The 18,828-nt window shown below is 37.1% G+C and overlaps 4 protein-coding genes and 1 long non-coding RNA gene across 8 annotated transcripts in view; 1 reads left to right on the forward strand and 4 right to left on the reverse strand.

The window, feature by feature from the left end:
- Window positions 1-867: 867 nt before the first annotated feature.
- Window positions 868-1,304, reverse strand: LOC135431908 (uncharacterized). The gene is made up of 2 exons (XR_010436862.1): window positions 1,183-1,304; window positions 868-1,132 (listed from the first exon to the last, which is right to left on the reverse strand). It is a non-coding gene; the product is annotated as an uncharacterized LOC135431908 (long non-coding RNA).
- A 1,981-nt stretch (window positions 1,305-3,285) lies between these two features.
- Window positions 3,286-18,828, forward strand: part of px (plexus) — a 98,745-nt gene continuing 83,202 nt past the window's right edge. For 3 of the 4 annotated variants that reach the window (XM_064687490.1, XM_064687491.1, XM_064687495.1), the window contains exon 1: window positions 3,286-4,609. The gene's annotated coding sequence lies outside the window, so the exon portion shown is untranslated. The remainder of the gene's footprint in view (window positions 4,610-18,828) is intronic. The other variant, XM_064687489.1, reaches the window with a different exon arrangement.
- LOC135432151 (uncharacterized) lies at window positions 11,395-13,058 on the reverse strand. The gene has a single exon (XM_064687665.1). The coding sequence runs from the start codon at window positions 12,921-12,923 to the stop codon at window positions 11,544-11,546; it is 1,380 nt and encodes a 459-aa protein (XP_064543735.1). The 5' UTR covers window positions 12,924-13,058; the 3' UTR covers window positions 11,395-11,543.
- LOC135432108 (uncharacterized) lies at window positions 14,187-15,880 on the reverse strand. Its single transcript, XM_064687589.1, has one exon. It carries the CDS (start codon window positions 15,774-15,776, stop codon window positions 14,274-14,276), a length of 1,503 nt encoding a protein of 500 aa, XP_064543659.1. The 5' UTR covers window positions 15,777-15,880; the 3' UTR covers window positions 14,187-14,273.
- Window positions 17,043-18,739, reverse strand: LOC135432109 (uncharacterized). Its single transcript, XM_064687590.1, has one exon. The coding sequence runs from the start codon at window positions 18,630-18,632 to the stop codon at window positions 17,130-17,132; it is 1,503 nt and encodes a 500-aa protein (XP_064543660.1). The 5' UTR covers window positions 18,633-18,739; the 3' UTR covers window positions 17,043-17,129.

Here is an 18,828-nt window from a genome sequence, read left to right on the forward strand (position 1 = left end):
GCCGCAAAGTATTCTTTTACCTCCAACTTACTTTTTTAGAGATACGAAAATAATCCTCACAAAAGTAGAGGGGGCAATAATGATATAGGACAATGGAATAGTTTGAATAGATTTTCAGATAAATCGGTAGAGAATACCAAGAGAATAATACACTAGATTGGGTTTCGACTGGTTGACTTACATAACTCATAACTCATCCATAAAATGGATTCATTTATTTTGTCGAATGTTTGAAAACAAATATTGCAAACGGAAAAGTTTTGCAAATGTAGTCGAAACACGTTCTAATTAGAAAAAGATATGACAACTTTTTTGAAGATTTAATTCTCAGTTGATTTTTATTTCCTTGCGATTTTCTGTTATTTTTTCTTTCCTGTTTCGTTGTGTTTGAATATCATAAATAAAATATATATGATCCTCAGTCTAACTAAAGATTAATCTTGCAAACGGAAAAGTTTTGCAAATCTAGTCGAAACACTTTCTAATTAGAAAAAGATATGACAACTTTTTTGAAGATTTAATTCTCAATTGATTTTTATTTCCTTGCGATTTTCTGTTATTTTTTCTCTTCTGTTTTTGTTTGTGTTTGAATATCATAAATAACGTAAATATATGATCCTCAGTCTAACAAAAAGTTTTGCAAATCTACTCGAAGCACTTTCTAATCAGAAAAAGATATGACAACTTTTTTGAAGATTTAATTCTCAATTGATTTTTATTTCCTTGCGATTTTCTGTTACATTTTCTCTTCTGTTTTTGTTTGTGTTTGAATATCATAAATAAAATAAATATATGATCCTCAGTCTAACTAAAAGTTTTGCAAATCTAGTCGAAACACATTCTAATCAGAAAAAGATATGACAACTATTTTGAAGATTTAATTCTCAGTTGATTTCCTTGCGATTTTCTGTTACATTTTCTCTTCTGATTTTGTTTGTGTTTGAATATCATAAATAAAATAAATATATGATCCTGAGTCTCGCCAAACTGTCCCTCATGCGATCATCTCCAACTCATTATTACCAATCCCTCATTGTGACTTTGATTCCAACTAAAAGCTAATGACGAGACTTTCCACAGCAATGGGGGCAACAACTTGGAGCGGGTTTCTTCCGACCCAAAGGCGGAGTCCCTGTATAAATTTGACATTTAGTTGGCAACCAGATATTGGATGTTACTCACAGAATCGATCGACTATGGCGTACAGCAGCTTGACAACGCTCAGTTTTGGCGAAAAGTGTTTTCCATGCAGCATCTCATGAAGTTTTCCCTGCAAGACAATATAGTTGTTTTTCTCAAATCGCACAGCTAAATGGGGCTTAATGTGCAGAATATCAAATTTAACCCGATTATGTGTTTGAGGGTATTCCATTTTGCGTTTGAAGCGTTTCAGGAATGTGAAATGTGGAGTATAATGGACACGACGCGTGCGAAACTTTAGAAAATATTTAAAAGCGGAATCGTGGCTTGTGCGATTTGTTGACTTAAATTTTCGTAAAACAGAACTGAAACTCTTCGCTTCACTTGTTGTCCTGGTGCTGGTGATATTATTTATCTTGTACTCATTTGATTCTGGAATCTTAAGAATTTGAATAATACGACTGATATTAGACTGGTTGCCAGTTGCGCCCCTTTCGACTGCCTCGACTTGTAGGAGCAAAGCTGTCGTAAATTTTTAAAGAGGTTAGCAAAATTCGTTGAATCACAATTATAAAAAACTTACCACTGAATAACAATGTTAAAATCATACTTTTTGTTCTCATTTCGCAGCAATTTGTTGAACAAATTTTGCTTTTGTTTGATTTTTTGACGTATAATGAACAAGTACTGCAATAAGTAAAGTTTTGATGAGTTATTTATTTTGAATAGTCTCTTAAGTTGGCGCGCAATTAATCAAAGTCGATGTCTATCGCTTAGCCACCACATCTGAATGCCAGACTCGATATAGAGATAAAAGGGTGTACACACTGGCTATTTTCGATACCATAAAATTATCGGATTGCTGAACTTATCGAAAATATATCGACAACAGCAGAGCGCTGGTTTCAACATTTTGAATAATATGACAATAAGAGAGATAAAACCTTGATTTATTCCAGCAAGCAGGTGTTTGTCCTGATTCGATAATGGGTTGGTAGGACTTACTATTGATTGTGTAATTGTCCAGTAATAATAAAAAAAATTATTAAAAATAATTATAATAATAGTTCATAACAGAATGACAATTAACAAATTAATGGCTAAAACAGACTGTGTGCATATCTGTGTGCATTTTCTTAAAACACTTATTTCTTTGCAAAATATTATATTAAGGGCTGGGTCAAAACAGACAAGTTCACGAAACCGCCATTCGGAATATTAAACAACAAGTTCAAAGTTCGTGTGGCTATTGTTTTCATATTAATATTTCCAATATAATTGCAATGTTAGTAAAGGTATTTGATTTCCGAAAATTGTATGCACTGTTAACAACATTTGAGTAAATGTTATAGATTATAGATGTGGGTGCCCACAGCATCATCATTCGAATCAAATCAATCGAAATATGATAAAGGCTAAGAAAAAAACATAAAATTTCATTCTGCATTACTTTATTAATTAATTTTTTTTGCTTATGAATACGGGATTTGGCACAAAGTGCCATAATAAATTAGAGAGATAAATTAATAAATTAGGATTCTCTAGTGGATGGTGCAATTGCCGAGAAGATGAACGCTGAGCGACCAATGCAATGGCAATGCAATATTGTTGGCGTAGAGACCGAACATACAAAATTGGCGATAATTCTTTAGTAAACGGATGTTATTCCATAGCTGCTGAGAGCTAAGACACTGCTACAATTTTTATTTATTTATTAAACAAATTGACTTAAAATTTACCGCGCAACAGTGCTATTATGCAAACTACACCTGTCCAATAGAACTTCAATATATCGATACATTGAATGTATTAGGGGTGTTTCTGTGAGCGGACATTATCGAAATGTATGGTATTGTGATGCCTTTCATATCGATAGGATATTAATACCTTAATTAATTTCAATAAATTAGGAAAAGTAATTTAACATGGCTAATATTTGCTTAAGTTTTAAATAGAAGCTAATTGGAATAGAATATATATTTAGAGTTTGTTTGTCATATGTACTTATTTTTAAACTGTCAACCTTATGTAGGGTTGTAATTGGCTGATTGCAGAACATTCAAATATATCGCGATAGTTGTGCTTGCATTCGATGGTGGTCGCAAGGCTATCGACACTTCTATATCGATAGTGTCATCGGTAAGTTGAGAGCTCTAGTTCGGCGTGTAAATCTAAATGTAAATATCGCTCGTCTGTGCCGAAACAGTGTAATAATAATTTTATAGCCCCCATTTAAAAGAAATTCTAAAAATATTACCAATACCGAGTTAACGGCGACTGCAAAAGACGCGTGTGCTTTGGCAACGATTTCGCACAGCAGCAGCAACAAGCGACGGCCAGTGGTCGCGATAGTGGCCAACGTGAGTGCAAGGCTAATGCAAACAATTGAATAAGCGCTGTTGTCTGCTGCCTGCTGTAGGGAGCCATTCGACTTCAGTGCAAGTTGGCGCCGCCATCGTTCTCTGTGCTGACCAAATACAAATTGAAGTTAGTGAATTTTGCACGCGGCTGCAGTTCTTCGCTATAATTGCAACCAGCTGGTGGCGGTGGCCCCAGACACCGTCACCCGTTACCCGTCTTGCCGACGTGGGGCTGGGGGCTCCGCCATCGCTTTGATCGTGATCGTACGTGTGTGTCTGTACATATATATATATATATATATGTGCTTGTGTGTGTGTGTGTGAGCAGAGACCACCGCAGTGACCATGAAGCGACGCGTTGCTCTCAATTTATTGGATGTTTACAATAAATACCTGAAAATGTTTAAATTGTACAATTGCAAAGCGAAATAAAGCGAAAGCTTCACGTCTAAAGTCGACAGAATGACAATAACAGCAACAAAACCTACATAGTTACAACAACAATACCAACAACAATACCAACAACAATATTAACAACAACAACAATAACAATTCGCTCTATTTGCTCTGACAACAAGAACAACACATGAAACAGCTGAGACTACTTAACAAGCAGGCAGTCGCGCATTAAGTCGATCATCCATTTGTGCTCTTAAGCTTTTAAAGCTGAAATTTAACGAGGAAAGATATAAAGCTAAACAAAAGGCTAAAATAAAAAAATAAAGCTACAGCCAAAAAGCCACACCAAGTGCCTCTCTACTAATGTGTTTAAGTGAATTTAAGCCGCTCTTTGACGTCACTTGTCGGTGCCAGTGTTGTTGGCGGCGCCGTCTCTGGCCCTGCCTTTTACCTTGCGCTTGAGCCACCCGCCTGCCCCTCGCCCAAGCGGGCCCCACTTTTAATCGCGTCGCGCGCATCTTCCCAAATGCGTTTCGTGTCGTTTTTGTTTTTTTCTTGTGCGCGCTCTCGTCTCTTCACTGCCCCCAAGACGCGTGACTTGGATTTTTGAGCTTACAGCACACATGCACAAATGCATGTGTGTGTGTGTGCGTGTACGTGTGTAGCAGCATTTAATTGGATCTGGATCCGGATTATTCAACGGCACAGAGGTATATGAACAGTTCAAAGAACTACACAATTATGAACAACAAAGTATTGAGAATCAATCGATTTACTTTTGAAACGTTCGACTTAATCAATCTTCGCTTCGCAGTGCATCAGTTCGAAGCAGTTGCTGTTAGACCCCGAGCGGCAACAAATTGTAAATTCAATTAATTTAAATCAATTTGACATGACGTTCAGTTTAGTTCTACAGTTCTTCGGCGCTTACAGTACACATTGTGCCCGCAAACATTAGTTGAGCCGCGTTAGTTCTGCTCCAATGTCACTTTGCATTCCAAAGTCTCGACAAAGTCGTGCATTCACGGCAAACTGTGGAAAATTAGTTCCTTAATTCCCCCACTGTGCCCCATTCGATGAGCTTGTTAAGCGTTTGCCTGTTTAATAGTTCAGATTCTTTAATAGTGGTTGCTCGCGAATTATAACAACTTAAAAAGAAATTAGGAACAGATATTCTTACAATTTTAATTCTTGAATGATTCTGTTTCCGAAAATAGTGACTGTTGTCCTAAATTATATGTTTTACTTGGGGCACCAGAAAGTCAAGTACAATAATTATATTATAAATAATAACCTTTTTTGGTATAAGGGAATATTTTTTGTTCCGTGTGTTTCGTTTTGCATTTCCTTATAATTTCTCTGTTTCTCTGTTTCCCTTCAAATTATAGAAAATGTATCAATTGAATTATATCTAGGTATATATTTCTCCCATAAAAAAAAGGTGTTCCTCGGCAACGCGTCTTATATTTGTAATATTAAGGTTTTTAGAAAAAGAGCTAAATTTTTAGAAGAAAAAAACGACAATCTTTTTTGTTCGTTTTCAAAACATTTATGGAATTTTATAAAAAAATAAAAAATATCATTTGCATTCTATTATATTTTTTGAATATGCGAATATGTGTCTAATAATAGACTACATTATTTGTGCACGGGTCTTAAATATTGCAATTAATTTATTATCATTTAGCTACGTGATGCAACAAAATGTACTGTTGCATGTCTTAGTTGTTAAAAAAGGCAAATAAACCTAGATAAATGACGATGGGTCAGATGCAGATAAGATATGGGTGCACAGTAGTATCTCGATGTGTTTAAAATATACATTTGCTCTTAGTTGGGCAAAATTAATAAAATATCTTGTATTTGGATTATATTTACAGTGCTAGGAAACGAGTTTTTTTATATTTTTTATCAAGATAAACTGTGAAAAATAACTCATTTGATTATATTTTTTGCAATGGTAAAAGCTACTCAAATATTTATTTTTTCCTTTGAGCAATTGTATTGAACCAAGCTTAAATATAGAGCACTTAAAACTTCATTATTTGAAGGATTGGAATCCGTTAACACGTTTAGTTTGGGATATCGACTAAAACCCATCTACACACTTAAATCTTCTTTGATGTCTCCAAATCCGGAATCTGCATTTAATTTAACATTCAGCCATAAAGTATTCCACAAGATTTCTGTCGTATCGGGCTGCGGCTTAAATCCTCGTGATGAAATGAAATGCAATGAATGTGAAGCCGTTTAAACGGGTATTTAATGCGGTTGTTCCACGGAGCGCAGCGCTTAAAAACAGGAATCGACATGGAAAAAACAAAATTATGATTTACACAATAATTAAATGTCAATTCATCTGGGCCCCGTCTCGTGTGCCGTTCCCTTCCTGTCCCTTCCTTCCGTTACGCTACGTTCGCGTCGCTTGCGGTCGCTTCGGGTGAACTTTAAAAGCGACAACGGTTATTAATTCACCCTGGCTGGGAGCGTTGGGAGCCTGGCGCTCAGCAACCTTTTTTTTCTGTGCTGTTCAACTGTCCAAAAGTCTGGGGCACAGAGGATGGGGACGTAGGGCTCCGGTTGCGACAGTCGTTAATGGAAAAAAATGTGATGCGCTCTTCTGGTTTTGTTTTCGATACCCTAACAAAGGCTATTTATAATTCGTTAACGCATTTGCAACTTGATAACCTGGCTGCCTTGCCTTATATTGAATCTGCATGCCTTTAAAGATTATTTATGTGCAACATAACATACGACGAAGATATAGATTCGATATATTCAAAGAAATATTAGCCTTCAGCAATAGATCCCTAAGGGTATTTTATATTCGTCGCTTGGCTTTCATCATTTATTTCTCTTTTGTTTTACATTTTATTTTTTATAAAAAGTGGATCGGGTCCAAAGGGTTTCGGGGAAATTGTTGGGATTTTGGCGACGGGATGCGTGCCCAGAGCCGACATCGAACGTCCTGCCATAAAATTGCAGGCACGAATTTTGTTTTTGGCTCTTATATTCCTCTGCCCGTCGCCCGTTTTCTTGTTTTTGTTTTGGTAGCTGCTGTTATTTTTGCAAGCCTTTTTATTTTGTCCGAGTTTATTGCGTGGAATGCTATTTAATAAATTCCATTTTATGCCACCGGCCCCCGGCCCCCGTTTTCCGGCCATCATTCGTTGCAGTTTTTGTTGCCGCCGCCGCTGTGATGGCCAGGATTTATATGCAGTTTGTGTTATTCGTGTTGGCCAATGCAAATTTTGAAATTCAATTCGGCTATTCAAACGGCGAACGCAACAACAAATTGCAAAATGAAATAACTTAAAATACTTACTGTAGGCTTAAAGTGTTCGGAAGTGAGTTACCCTGCAATCAGTGCATTTGAAAATGTGTTGCTAAAATTAAGTTACCCTTAGTAAAAATGATGCTGTTTATTGCATCAGAAAGCCTTCTCCAAGCCCATAACAATATATATTCATGGTCAGAAACATTAGCCAAGTCGATCTATATCTATATATAAAAATATTTAAAATATGGCAGTTCCAGTTTTCTTAAATTATCGCCGACTCTTGTTTTTCCCTGAAATCTAAATTCCATAAATATATATATATATATTAATGAAGGGAGATGAGGCCATTTAGGCGCAGAGCCAAAGCGTGTATTAAGTCGGGCAATCTCCCAATTTGTTAGTTGTTCTTTTTGTTGTTTTACATTTTTGTTAAAAACTTAGTTTTATTTGCTATTGCGTTTAGTTTTCCATTTTAGCAGAAAGTCACTAAGAACTGGCACAAAAACGAACAATGAAGATTGCAAAGTTTAAGCACCTCAGTTCAGTGGAAAAAAAAGAAGAAGGGACACAGAAAGAGTAAAGATGAGGAACAAATTCCCAAAAGCGTTAAAAGTTTTCAACAGCGCAACTTTTTCCGAAACTTTCAGTAACTTTGTTTTTGTTCTAGCTGCTCTTCTATGGAACATCCGCTCCGTGCTCCTTTCCAAACTAGACGAGAAAATAACAAAAACAATGTCAAGAACAACTACGATAAGCAATGAGAACTTGCGATTGTTGTGCGCGTTTCTTAAAGTTTGCTTTCGACGCTTAAAGCCGTGTTTTCTATTTCACTTGTTTTAACTTCGTCCCTGGGTGTGTGTGCGTGTGTGTGTGTGTGTGTGTGCGAGTGTGAGTGCGTGCCATGCCCCAGCCGGAGGCAGGCACGTTGTATGCAACAAGGACACGAGAGCCATAAAAATGTTTGAGTGCAGCAAAAGTTTTAAAAACAACTGCACCAGCAGCAGGACACGGCACAATAACAACAACGAGCACTCTTCAAGTGCATGCCGAAGCGCGGCTCCCTTCAACAACGCCAACAGCAACAACAACAACAATAACAACAACAACAACTCTTAAAAGGTTGCTGGGCAAAAACCAGGGTAGTTAACTTTGCTGTGCCGAAAATGAAATACCCTCGAATACAATACGATACAATATAATACAATAGGTCAATAAATCTACTTAACTGGAATTGAAACAGAAAATCGGTATATTTTATAGCGAGTATATTGAGCAAGTCTTAAGTTCTCCATAATATCCCGACTCGGACGACTCCAACATATGTTCTGTTTTTCAAATCAAAATTCGATTCGTATTTCATTTAAATTATCACCGGTTTATACATAAGGTTTACTATTCTGAACAGTCAAGGGAAAACATTAAAGATATGTTTTAGTGAAGTAACTTGTTTACAATTATATTCCTAATTATATATTCTTTATATTATATATAAATTATAATTGTATATAACGTTTTCAACAGTGAATTGCCCGCCGTATATACCCTGTTTGAGGCGCTTTTATAGTAACGGGGTAAGCTGGCATATTTCTTCTACTAGCAAAAAGTTGCTGCAACCCATTCCAATACTCCACGCCAAAACTTGGCACTGCATAGAATTCTAAAAAGTCGATAAAAGAAAAATACAATTATAATTGAAACATGGGCAGCTTGCTGCACATCGATGACGGTGGGGCAGGGGGCAGCGGGCAAGCGAGGGTTGTAGAAATTTGTTGTTTATAGTGTTGTTTTTGTTGCTCGTGTTTGCATTAACTTTATGGAGCTGGGCAAAAGTTGTACATTTACAACTTTACAATTGTTGGAAATTTAATTTCAGCTGTAAAATAAATAAATAAAGCAACGTAATTAGCTGTTACATGTTTTTTTCCGTTTCTGGCTGCTTCGCACGTTTGTCCATTATATTTGCCATGCATATGCAATTATACTCTATTTTTAATTGAATAAATTCATAGGTTAACCTCAATCAATTAGTTGTTATTTGTGCAGACGAACATTTCCGATCAATCCCCATTTACCAGGCAGGTTGGTTTGGTTTTGATAAAGTGTAAAACACATTCCTAGAGCATTTTCATGAATTTAAGTTTGAACCTGAATCTACAGCTTCTTAGCCTTTATCTTAAAGGTTTTGGTCTGCCTGTCAGTCTTGACCAGAAAATAATTTATGTTACGCATTTTAAAGGACATTATCGTGTTGTGTTAACATTAAAATGATCTGCATTTTCGAATGTCATAAACCAGTTCCCACTTTATGCTTTCTGTTCTTTCTGTATGCCTTCTCATGCCAGAGTTCCCTCAATTACAGCCGAAGTGCTTATAAAATCAATAAATAAGCTTAATGTAGGAACGAAATTAAGACTTCATGTGCCTGCAACTACTTTTGATCTAAAATTCATGTCGTGAGAAGTACTTTTAGATAGCAGGATTGCCTGAAGGATACTTCCTAGTCAGTAATTTAAATTAAACAACTTTTGTTTTATTTGATTCAAACAGCTTTTTATTATTTATAGCTGTTTTAGTGTGTTCTTTTAATCAGTTTGTCACTTAGCCGCATTTGCAGATGTATATATATAGGAGGCCAACTGTACGTGTAGCTAATGTTGCTCATGATCTTTCGCCAAGTCAATAATACATGAATTTAGAGCGTTAAAAATAAAATTTGTTGCTCATTATTCGAACGATTGCCGGCAACGATAACCTATTTCATCAGAGTGCTGATAACCCACATATATTGCGATGATCTGCGATCGTGATCTTTGCCATGCGATGCGGGAAGCTTTTATTTGTATTTTAAATGGGATTCGACGATTCCCCGGACGTTGCTTCGTGTTTCTGAGAGCTTGTTTTTGTTTTCATGATTCTTTATTTATTTTCATTTTGCGCATTTATTTCATTAATATGTATTACACACTCAGACGTACATTCGCGTATATATTTATGAATGACGTATGTGGCGTGAGCTTCGACTTTGATAACGCAATAAGAAAAGATTGCACGTAAACGCCGCAAGCATTGGGAAGGAAAGCCCGCAGCCCAAATAAACAGCCAACAATCAATTCGGGAGTGTTAATACCTCTGCCCAGTCACGAAGATCTTGTTAGTGTTCAATTCAAGAAGACTGTACTATGAAAATCCAGATTATTCTGGCTATTAATGTTCAAATATACTAGGTATTATAAACATTTCGCTTCGATCTGTGCCAGCATTTCGTTGTCCATTGACTCAACTGGGGCAAATTTGGGTGGGAACCAGATTTGGATGCTGCTAATTCGTATGATTAAATCTACGCAAAACAAATCCCCAATATGCTAAGCAATTGTGTGCTGTTCTCATTTAGCAGTTGCTACATAAGCTCTCCTTCCTCTTCAGCTTGCCTTTATTAAATAGTATCTTTCACTGGGGTTGTCTTCAAAATTATGTAATAAAAGCAAACACTAGTTCGGGAGGCAATAGCTATGTATTTGCCTTACAAATTTTCATATAACTTTGTGTGCACATGCTTAAAAATAATTTTTCAAATTTAATATGGATGACTTTGGGGAAGCCCTATAAAAGATTCGTGGAACTATCATTATAGGCGTTTCAAGTTTGCAATTAAGCTGACGAGATAGAATAGATGGAGCTCTAAGTTTCTGATTTGATACAGTTTGGCGAAATATACACATATTTGAACATGACTGGTATGCAATCTGAACCTTTAACCCAAATTGGAAATAGTATATACAAATCATTTCGTTCAATAGCTTTTTAATAGTTATCGTAATATTCCTCCCCCTTCCAACCCCCCTCTCAACCCCTTACCAATAAGTCAAATAAATTGATCAGTTGGAACTGCCTACCAATTAAAGCCACAATTTTAATGATATTGTCTTTTTCCAAATATACGATTATTCTATAGCACAATAAAATCTACTGCAGAAAATTTCATCAATATCGGTTAAGAAACACAGAAGTTATTACACAAAACGTATGGTTATATTGGTAAGCGACGTGGTTCAGTCGATAGAAGTTCGATATCGCCAGGGAAGAAACTTTTTTGTAATATTTTTTAAAAGAGTAGCCATTAAATAAGTAAAAATAGTGTAAGGCATTGCGTACAGAAGATTAAGGGTATGCCCTAGTCGAGCTCTCCTGTTTGGACAAAGTAAAATTACATTTGAATAAAAGTAGAAAAAAATATATTTCAATTGAATTCGAACGTAAAATGCAGAAACAATCAAAGTAATGTGAAGCTTTCTAGGAATAAGATCATCTCTGTACAAAGAGGGAAAGAGGATTTTCTTGGTCCATTCTCACATATTTTTCGAAATTCAGTTTTTACCCTTTCGAAGCTTTTGCATAACATCCAAAAAGTTGCTAACAACCTGCTCAACTTCAGGCCTTTTTTCATCGATTACCAATTGCTTCTCGCAACGCGTATAAATATTTTGCAAAATTCCACCAGTGTGATAATAGTTAATTATCTTCTCGCGTTTGGACCAGTTCATGAGCGTTTCACGCTTTGTTGGCTCATAAATACGAAAAACCTTATAGAACCTTTCCAAGTTCTGAGACATTTTGCGCAACTCCGCCTCGTCAATGTTGGGTATGCGCAGATTCGGCTGGCCTACAATGTGATAGGGGTCGTGCTCTGAAGAAAAATTGGAATAGCGAACCGAAGGCCAGTCCACCGAGAGGAGAGTATTATACAACATCTTTGGGTGACCCAAAATGCCGTGTGCTATATCGATCAATCGCAGCTGTAGCCCGGGCACCATATACTCAAGCTCGAGCTCGGCTATGCGGGGATCCGAGCCACGATACCTGCGCTCACCTATCCATAGGATAGGCATATCCTCATCGACAATATTTTTGAGCTCTTGAATTAATGGTGAGGTCTGCTTCTGATAGTTGACCAACTTATTGTTGCGTCCATAGAGCAAACATCGCTCTGCGGGTGAGAACTTCAGATACTCCGGTCGATTCGCTATAAAATGTTCAGATCGAAAAAGTCGGTTCATTTCCATCTCAATTAAGTAATAAGCCCTCCTGTGCATCGTGATCCAAACGATCTGAGTGGCGACAGCAAGAAACTGCTCGTGAAAATATCGGTCCTTGATCTTAGAAGATATATTGACGATTTCTTTCGTATGGTAAAACTTTTTGAAATCACCTTCACCCGTTATGATTGTGCTGTAATCTCGAGCAACTAGAATGCGATACTGGCTTAAGTAGGAAGACCATATTCGCTTAATTTCGTTCGTCTGCTCGCTTTGCATCTGGGCCATTTCGCCAGCTATCTCATCCCGACGGATCAGCACAAATTCTACCAAACGCAGAAAATATTCAAAGTAGATAATTAAACCATGCAATAGTCTATGAACTAAAGGCTGGTGCATAAATTCAAGAAACTTAATGTGCAAAAACTCTTTCGGCATTAAAAAGAGCACCAGATCCCGTACATCGTTGATCATCACCGTGTCCGCGTCGTACGAGGTATCGGGACGGACAAACACCTGTCGAAAGATCAACTCCTCCTCTTGAGTAAAAGTGCGAAGAAACTTGTATCCATTTGTGTTTATGTAACGTTCATCTGCGTCATCCAAATCAAAATATTGTTCAAAGCGCAATGCTTCACTTTTCTTGTCCCAGGACCATTTGCCACTTTGGTACTTTGGAGCCGAGCTATCAACGTGAATGCGCTGCATCATAGACAATTAGAATAATCACGAATATATGGTATATTTGATACGATATTATAAGTTCGTTTCAGGTTTAAGGTTTTTGCTAGTTTGTTTCTCTGTTTAGTGATATGTTTTGGAGATATTATAGTTGTAGATTGACACTTCAGGCAAGTTAACTGTTATATTGTAGATTGACACTAGATTGTATAGACTTTCGATAATTCATTGTTTTATATATATAGAGGAAATAACCCGTCATCGCCGAGATCAAAGGAATAATATTGAAAATGTAATTGGTAATCAGATTAAGACATATACAGCCCGCTCCAATGTTATACATTTACCATACTTCCGTCCCCCACTTCCATCGCAGTCTGGACTAACAGTTTCATATATAGAGATAAACATGTAACTGATGTATTATAAACATCACACATCATATGTATAGAAGAAGAACTATGTAAGTTCATTATAGTCTAATGGGCATATATAGTTTGTAAGCGTCTGGCAACCTCGTCCCATAAGCATCTCTAGAGCAGCAAGTCAATAAGTAAAGAAAGAAGATGATACTTAAGAATATAGATATCTTAGCCACTATTTGTAACGTTAACTTTATTAAATTTTCCAATCCATTAACGATGTTTGTATAGGCTAAGATCACTCAGTCAATCTGACGCATCTTACAAGTATGTGTATGTGTTGCCCCCACAACACTAAGCTATCCTCATCGTATAAAATATACAAATTATATAAAATAATTAATCGATCGGTATGACCCGGCATGCTGTAGATAAAATGTCTCCTGCCTGTGGGAAATTTAAATTTATTTTTAATCTCACGTCTACATAGATATTTAAAAATGATTTTAAACTCCATCGAGTTAAAAACTAAAAATTAGTCAACGTTTTTTTTCGTTCCGTAATATGAAGTTTAGGGAAGGGTAGATTTGCGAACAATGTAAAACACGACTCAAATGAATTTTCATAAGAATCCTTGGCTGTAAATTGGAACCTGAAACTTCGCCTATATAACCTTTCAACCATATTTTCCGATCAAATGGTAAACAAACAAAAACAGGAAAATTACCGCAGGTTCAAAATTTATAGAAACTCGTATACATTGAGTTCCTACGTTGGGCCTTTTAAATAAGTTTAATGCCGACCGGACAAATCTTGAAACCACATCCATAGGAAATAAGTTTTTAAAAATATCCACGATTTTCAAAGTTAGCTTCAATGCGGTGGGTTATTTTCGAAATCAACAAGTTTTAGATTCACTAAAAGAATTGAATTTAGTTTTGTGTGTTAGTGTTGGTTTTATTAGGTTTAGGAAACATTGAAACGAACTCAACCCTATATTGTAAAATTGAAATCAAAATTATATCTGGACAGGTAAGCGTTCGCTCCGTTCCTTTGGCTCTATGAAAAAATATTCGGCGCCCACTTTCACGTACTGTGAGGTAGAAGGACGAGCAGTTTCCGCTGTGGTCGCGTCTCCCATAAGAGGGATCTTCTTTTTCCGTAACCTGGCCATCATATCCAAAAAATCGGCCACAATCTCAGTTACTTGAGGTCTATTTTCATCGTCCTCCAATTGCTTTTCGCAACGCAGAATAATATTGCGTAAAACTCCGCCACTGCGATAGAATTTTATTATTTTTTGCCGATTTAACCAATTAAGAAGGATGTTGAGGCGGGCAGATTCATAGATGCGATAAACCTGGTAGTAGTGCTCCAAGTCCTGTGACATTTTGCGCACAGCCATTTCATTGATGTTGGGTATGCGCAGATTCGGCTGGCGTATAATGTAATAGGGATCGTGCTTTGCCGTAAAATTCTGATAGCGAACCGAAGGCCAGTCCAGCGAGAGGAGAGTATTATACAACGACTTTGGGTGACCCAAAATGCCGTGTGCTATATCGATCATTCGCAACTGTGACCCGGGCACCATATACTCAAGCTCGAGCTCGGCTATGCGGGGATCCGAGCCACGATACCTGCGCTCACCTATCCATAGGATAGGCAAGTCCTGTTCGGCTACATTTTCAAGCTCCTGAATCAACGGGGAGGTTTGGCATTGATAGTTGACCAACTTATTGTTACGTCCATAAAGCAAGCTTTTTTCCAAGGGTGTAAAATCAGGATATTCTTTCCGAATCATTAAAAAGTGTTCGGATCGAAAAAGTCGGTTCATTTCCATCTCAATTACGTAATAGGCCCTCCTGTGATTCGATATCCAAACGATCTGAGTGGCGACAGCCAGAAACTGCTCGTGAAAATATCGGTCCTTGATCTTAGAAGATATATTGACGACTTCTTTCGTATGGTAATATTTCTTCATATCACCGTCTCCCTTTAAGATAGCGGAGTAATTTCTGGCCGTCAACATGCGAATCTGACTTAAGTATGAAGACCATATTCGCTTCATTTCGTTCGTCTGCTCGCTTTGCATCTGGGCCATATCGCCAGCTATCTCATCCCGACGGATCAGCACAAATTCTACTAACCGCAAATAATAATCAAAGTATATTATTAAGGCATGCAACAGTCTATGGACTGCAGGCTTGTGCATAAATTCAATAAACTTCATTGATAAAAACTCTTTCGGCATTAAAAAGAGCACCAGATCCCGTACATCGTTGATCATCACCGTGTCCGCGTCGTATGAGGTATCGGAACGGACAAACACCTGCCGAAAGATCAATTCCTCCTCTTGATTGATGGTGCGAAGAAACTTGTATCCATTTGTATTTATGTATCGTTCATCTGCGTCATCCAAATCAAAATATTGTTCAAAGCGCAATGCTTCACTTTTCTTGTCCCAGGACCATTTGCCACTTTGGTACTTTGGAGCCGAGCTATCAACGTGTACGCGCTTCATCTTAGACAATTAGAATAATCACGAATATATGGTATATTTGATACGATATTATAAGTTCGTTTCAGGTTTAAGGTTTTTGCTAGTTTGTTTCTCTGTTTAGTGATATGTTTTGGAGATATTATAGTTGTAGATTGACACTTCAGGCAAGTTAACTGTTATATTGTAGATTGACACTAGATTGTATAGACTTTCGATAATTCATTGTTTTATATATATAGAGGAAATAACCCGTCATCGCCGAGATCAGAGGAATAATATTGAAAATGTAATTGGTAATCAGATTAAGACATATACAGCCCGCTCCAATGTTATACATTTACCATACTTCCGTCCCCCACTTCCATCGCAGTCTGGACTAACAGTTTCATATATAGAGATAAACATGTAACTGATGTATTATAAACATCACACATCATATGTATAGAAGAAGAACTATGTAAGTTCATTATAGTCTAATGGGCATATATAGTTTGTAAGCGTCTGGCAACCTCGTCCCATAAGCATCTCTAGAGCAGCAAGTCAATAAGTAAAGAAAGAAGATGATACTTAAGAATATAGATATCTTAGCCACTATTTGTAACGTTAACTTTATTAAATTTTCCAATCCATTAACGATGTTTGTATAGGCTAAGATCACTCAGTCAATCTGACGCATCTTACAAGTATGTGTATGTGTTGCCCCCACAACACTAAGCTATCCTCATCGTATAAAATATACAAATTATATAAAATAATTAATCGATCGGTATGACCCGGCATGCTGTAGATAAAATGTCTCCTGCCTGTGGGAAATTTAAATTTATTTTTAATCTCACGTCTACATAGATATTTAAAAATGATTTTAAACTCCATCGAGTTAAAAACTAAAAATTAGTCAACGTTTTTTTTCGTTCCGTAATATGAAGTTTAGGGAAGGGTAGATTTGCGAACAATGTAAAACACGACTCAAATGAATTTTCATAAGAATCCTTGGCTGTAAATTGGAACCTGAAACTTCGCCTATATAACCTTTCAACCATATTTTCCGATCAAATGGTAAACAAACAAAAACAGGAAAATTACCGCAGGTTCAAAATTTATAGAAACTCGTATACATTGAGTTCCTACGTTGGGCCTTTTAAATAAGTTTAATGCCGACCGGACAAATCTTGAAACCACATCCATAGGAAATAAGTTTTTAAAAATATCCACGATTTTCAAAGTTAGCTTCAATGCGGTGGGTTATTTTCGAAATCAACAAGTTTTAGATTCACTAAAAGAATTGAATTTAGTTTTGTGTGTTAGTGTTGGTTTTATTAGGTTTAGGAAACATTGAAACGAACTCAACCCTATATTGTAAAATTGAAATCAAAATTATTTCTGGACAGGTAAGCGTTTGCTCCGTTCCTTTGGCTCTATGAAAAAATATTCGGCGCCCACTTTCACGTACTGTGAGGTAGAAGGACGAGCAGTTTCCGCTGTGGTCGCGTCTCCCATAAGAGGGATCTTCTTTTTCCGTAACCTGGCCATCATATCCAAAAAATCGGCCACAATCTCAGTTACTTGAGGTCTATTTTCATCGTCCTCTAATTGCTTTTCGCAACGCAGAATAATATTGCGTAAAACTCCGCCACTGCGATAGAATTTTATTATTTTTTGCCGATTTAACCAATTAAGAAGGATGTTGAGGCGGGTAGATTCATAGATGCGAAAAACCTGGTAGTAGTGCTCCAATTCCTGTGACATTTTGCGCACAGCCATTTTATTGATGTTGGGTATGCGCAGATTCGGCTGGCGTATAATGTAATAGGGATCGTGCTTTGCCGTAAATTTCTGATAGCGAACCGAAGGCCAGTCCAGCGAGAGGAGAGTATTATACAACGACTTTGGGTGACCCATAATGCCGTGTGCTATATCGATCATTCGCAACTGTGGCCCGGGCACCATATACTCAAGCTCGAGCTCGGCTATGCGGGGATCCGAGCCACGATACCTGCGCTCACCTATCCATAGGATAGGCAAGTCCTGTTCGGCTACATTTTCAAGCTCCTGAATCAACGGGGAGATTTGGCATCGATAGTTGATCAACTTATTGTTACGTCCATAAAGCAAACTTTTTTCCAAGGGTGTAAAATTAGGATATTCTTTCCGAATCATTAAAAAGTGTTCGGATCGAAAAAGTCGGTTCATTTCCATCTCAATTACGTAATAGGCCCTCCTGTGATTCGATATCCAAACGATCTGAGTGGCGACAGCCAGAAACTGCTCGTGAAAATATCGGTCCTTGATCTTAGAAGATATATTGACGACTTCTTTCGTATGGTAATATTTCTTCATATCACCGTCTCCCTTTAAGATTGTGGAGTAATTTCTGCCCGTCAACATGCGAATCTGACTTAAGTATGAAGACCATATTCGCTTCATTTCGTTCGTCTGCTCGCTTTGCATCTGGGCCATATCGCCAGCTATCTCATCCCGACGGATCAGCACAAATTCTACTAACCGCAAATAATAATCAAAGTATATTATTAAGGCATGCAACAGTCTATGGACTGCAGGCTTGTGCATAAATTCAATAAACTTCATTGATAAAAACTCTTTTGGCATTAAAAAGAGCACCAAATTGCGAACATCGTTGGTCATCACCGCGTCCGCGTCGTATGAGGTATCGGAACGGGCGAACACCTGTCGAAAGATCAATTCCTCCTCTTGATTGATGGTGCGAAGAAACTTGTATCCATTTGTAATTATGTAACGATCATTTGCGTCCTCCAAATCGAAATGTTGCTGAAAGTCCAATGTTTCACTTTTTTTGTCCCAGGACCATTTGCCACTTTGGTACTTTGGAGCCGAGCTATCAACGTGTACGCGCTTCATCTTAGACAATTAGAATAATCACGAATATATTTTTGCATTATAAGTCTGTATTGTATTTAAGTTTTAATTTATTTGTTTCTGTTTGTGTTGATAGATTTGAATGATATAATATTTTTAGATTGAAACTTAATGCAAGTCAACTTTTTCTGTCTAAAGTTTAGTCTATTTCAATGTTTTCTGAATCTACAATGCCGGA

Source organism: Drosophila montana, unplaced genomic scaffold, assembly GCF_035044405.1.
Source record: "Drosophila montana isolate Dmon_TW-CO22-7 unplaced genomic scaffold, ASM3504440v1 contig_3200_1, whole genome shotgun sequence".
NCBI classification, from domain to species: Eukaryota; Metazoa; Arthropoda; class Insecta; order Diptera; family Drosophilidae; genus Drosophila; species Drosophila montana.

What these genes read in the sequence shown, in the direction of transcription:
- LOC135432151 (XM_064687665.1), bottom strand. Translation starts at nt 12,923, where the DNA reads ATGATGCAGCGCATTCACGTTGATAGCTCGGCTCCAAAGTACCAAAGT.
- LOC135432108 (XM_064687589.1), bottom strand. Translation starts at nt 15,776, where the DNA reads ATGAAGCGCGTACACGTTGATAGCTCGGCTCCAAAGTACCAAAGTGGC.
- LOC135432109 (XM_064687590.1), bottom strand. Translation starts at nt 18,632, where the DNA reads ATGAAGCGCGTACACGTTGATAGCTCGGCTCCAAAGTACCAAAGTGGC.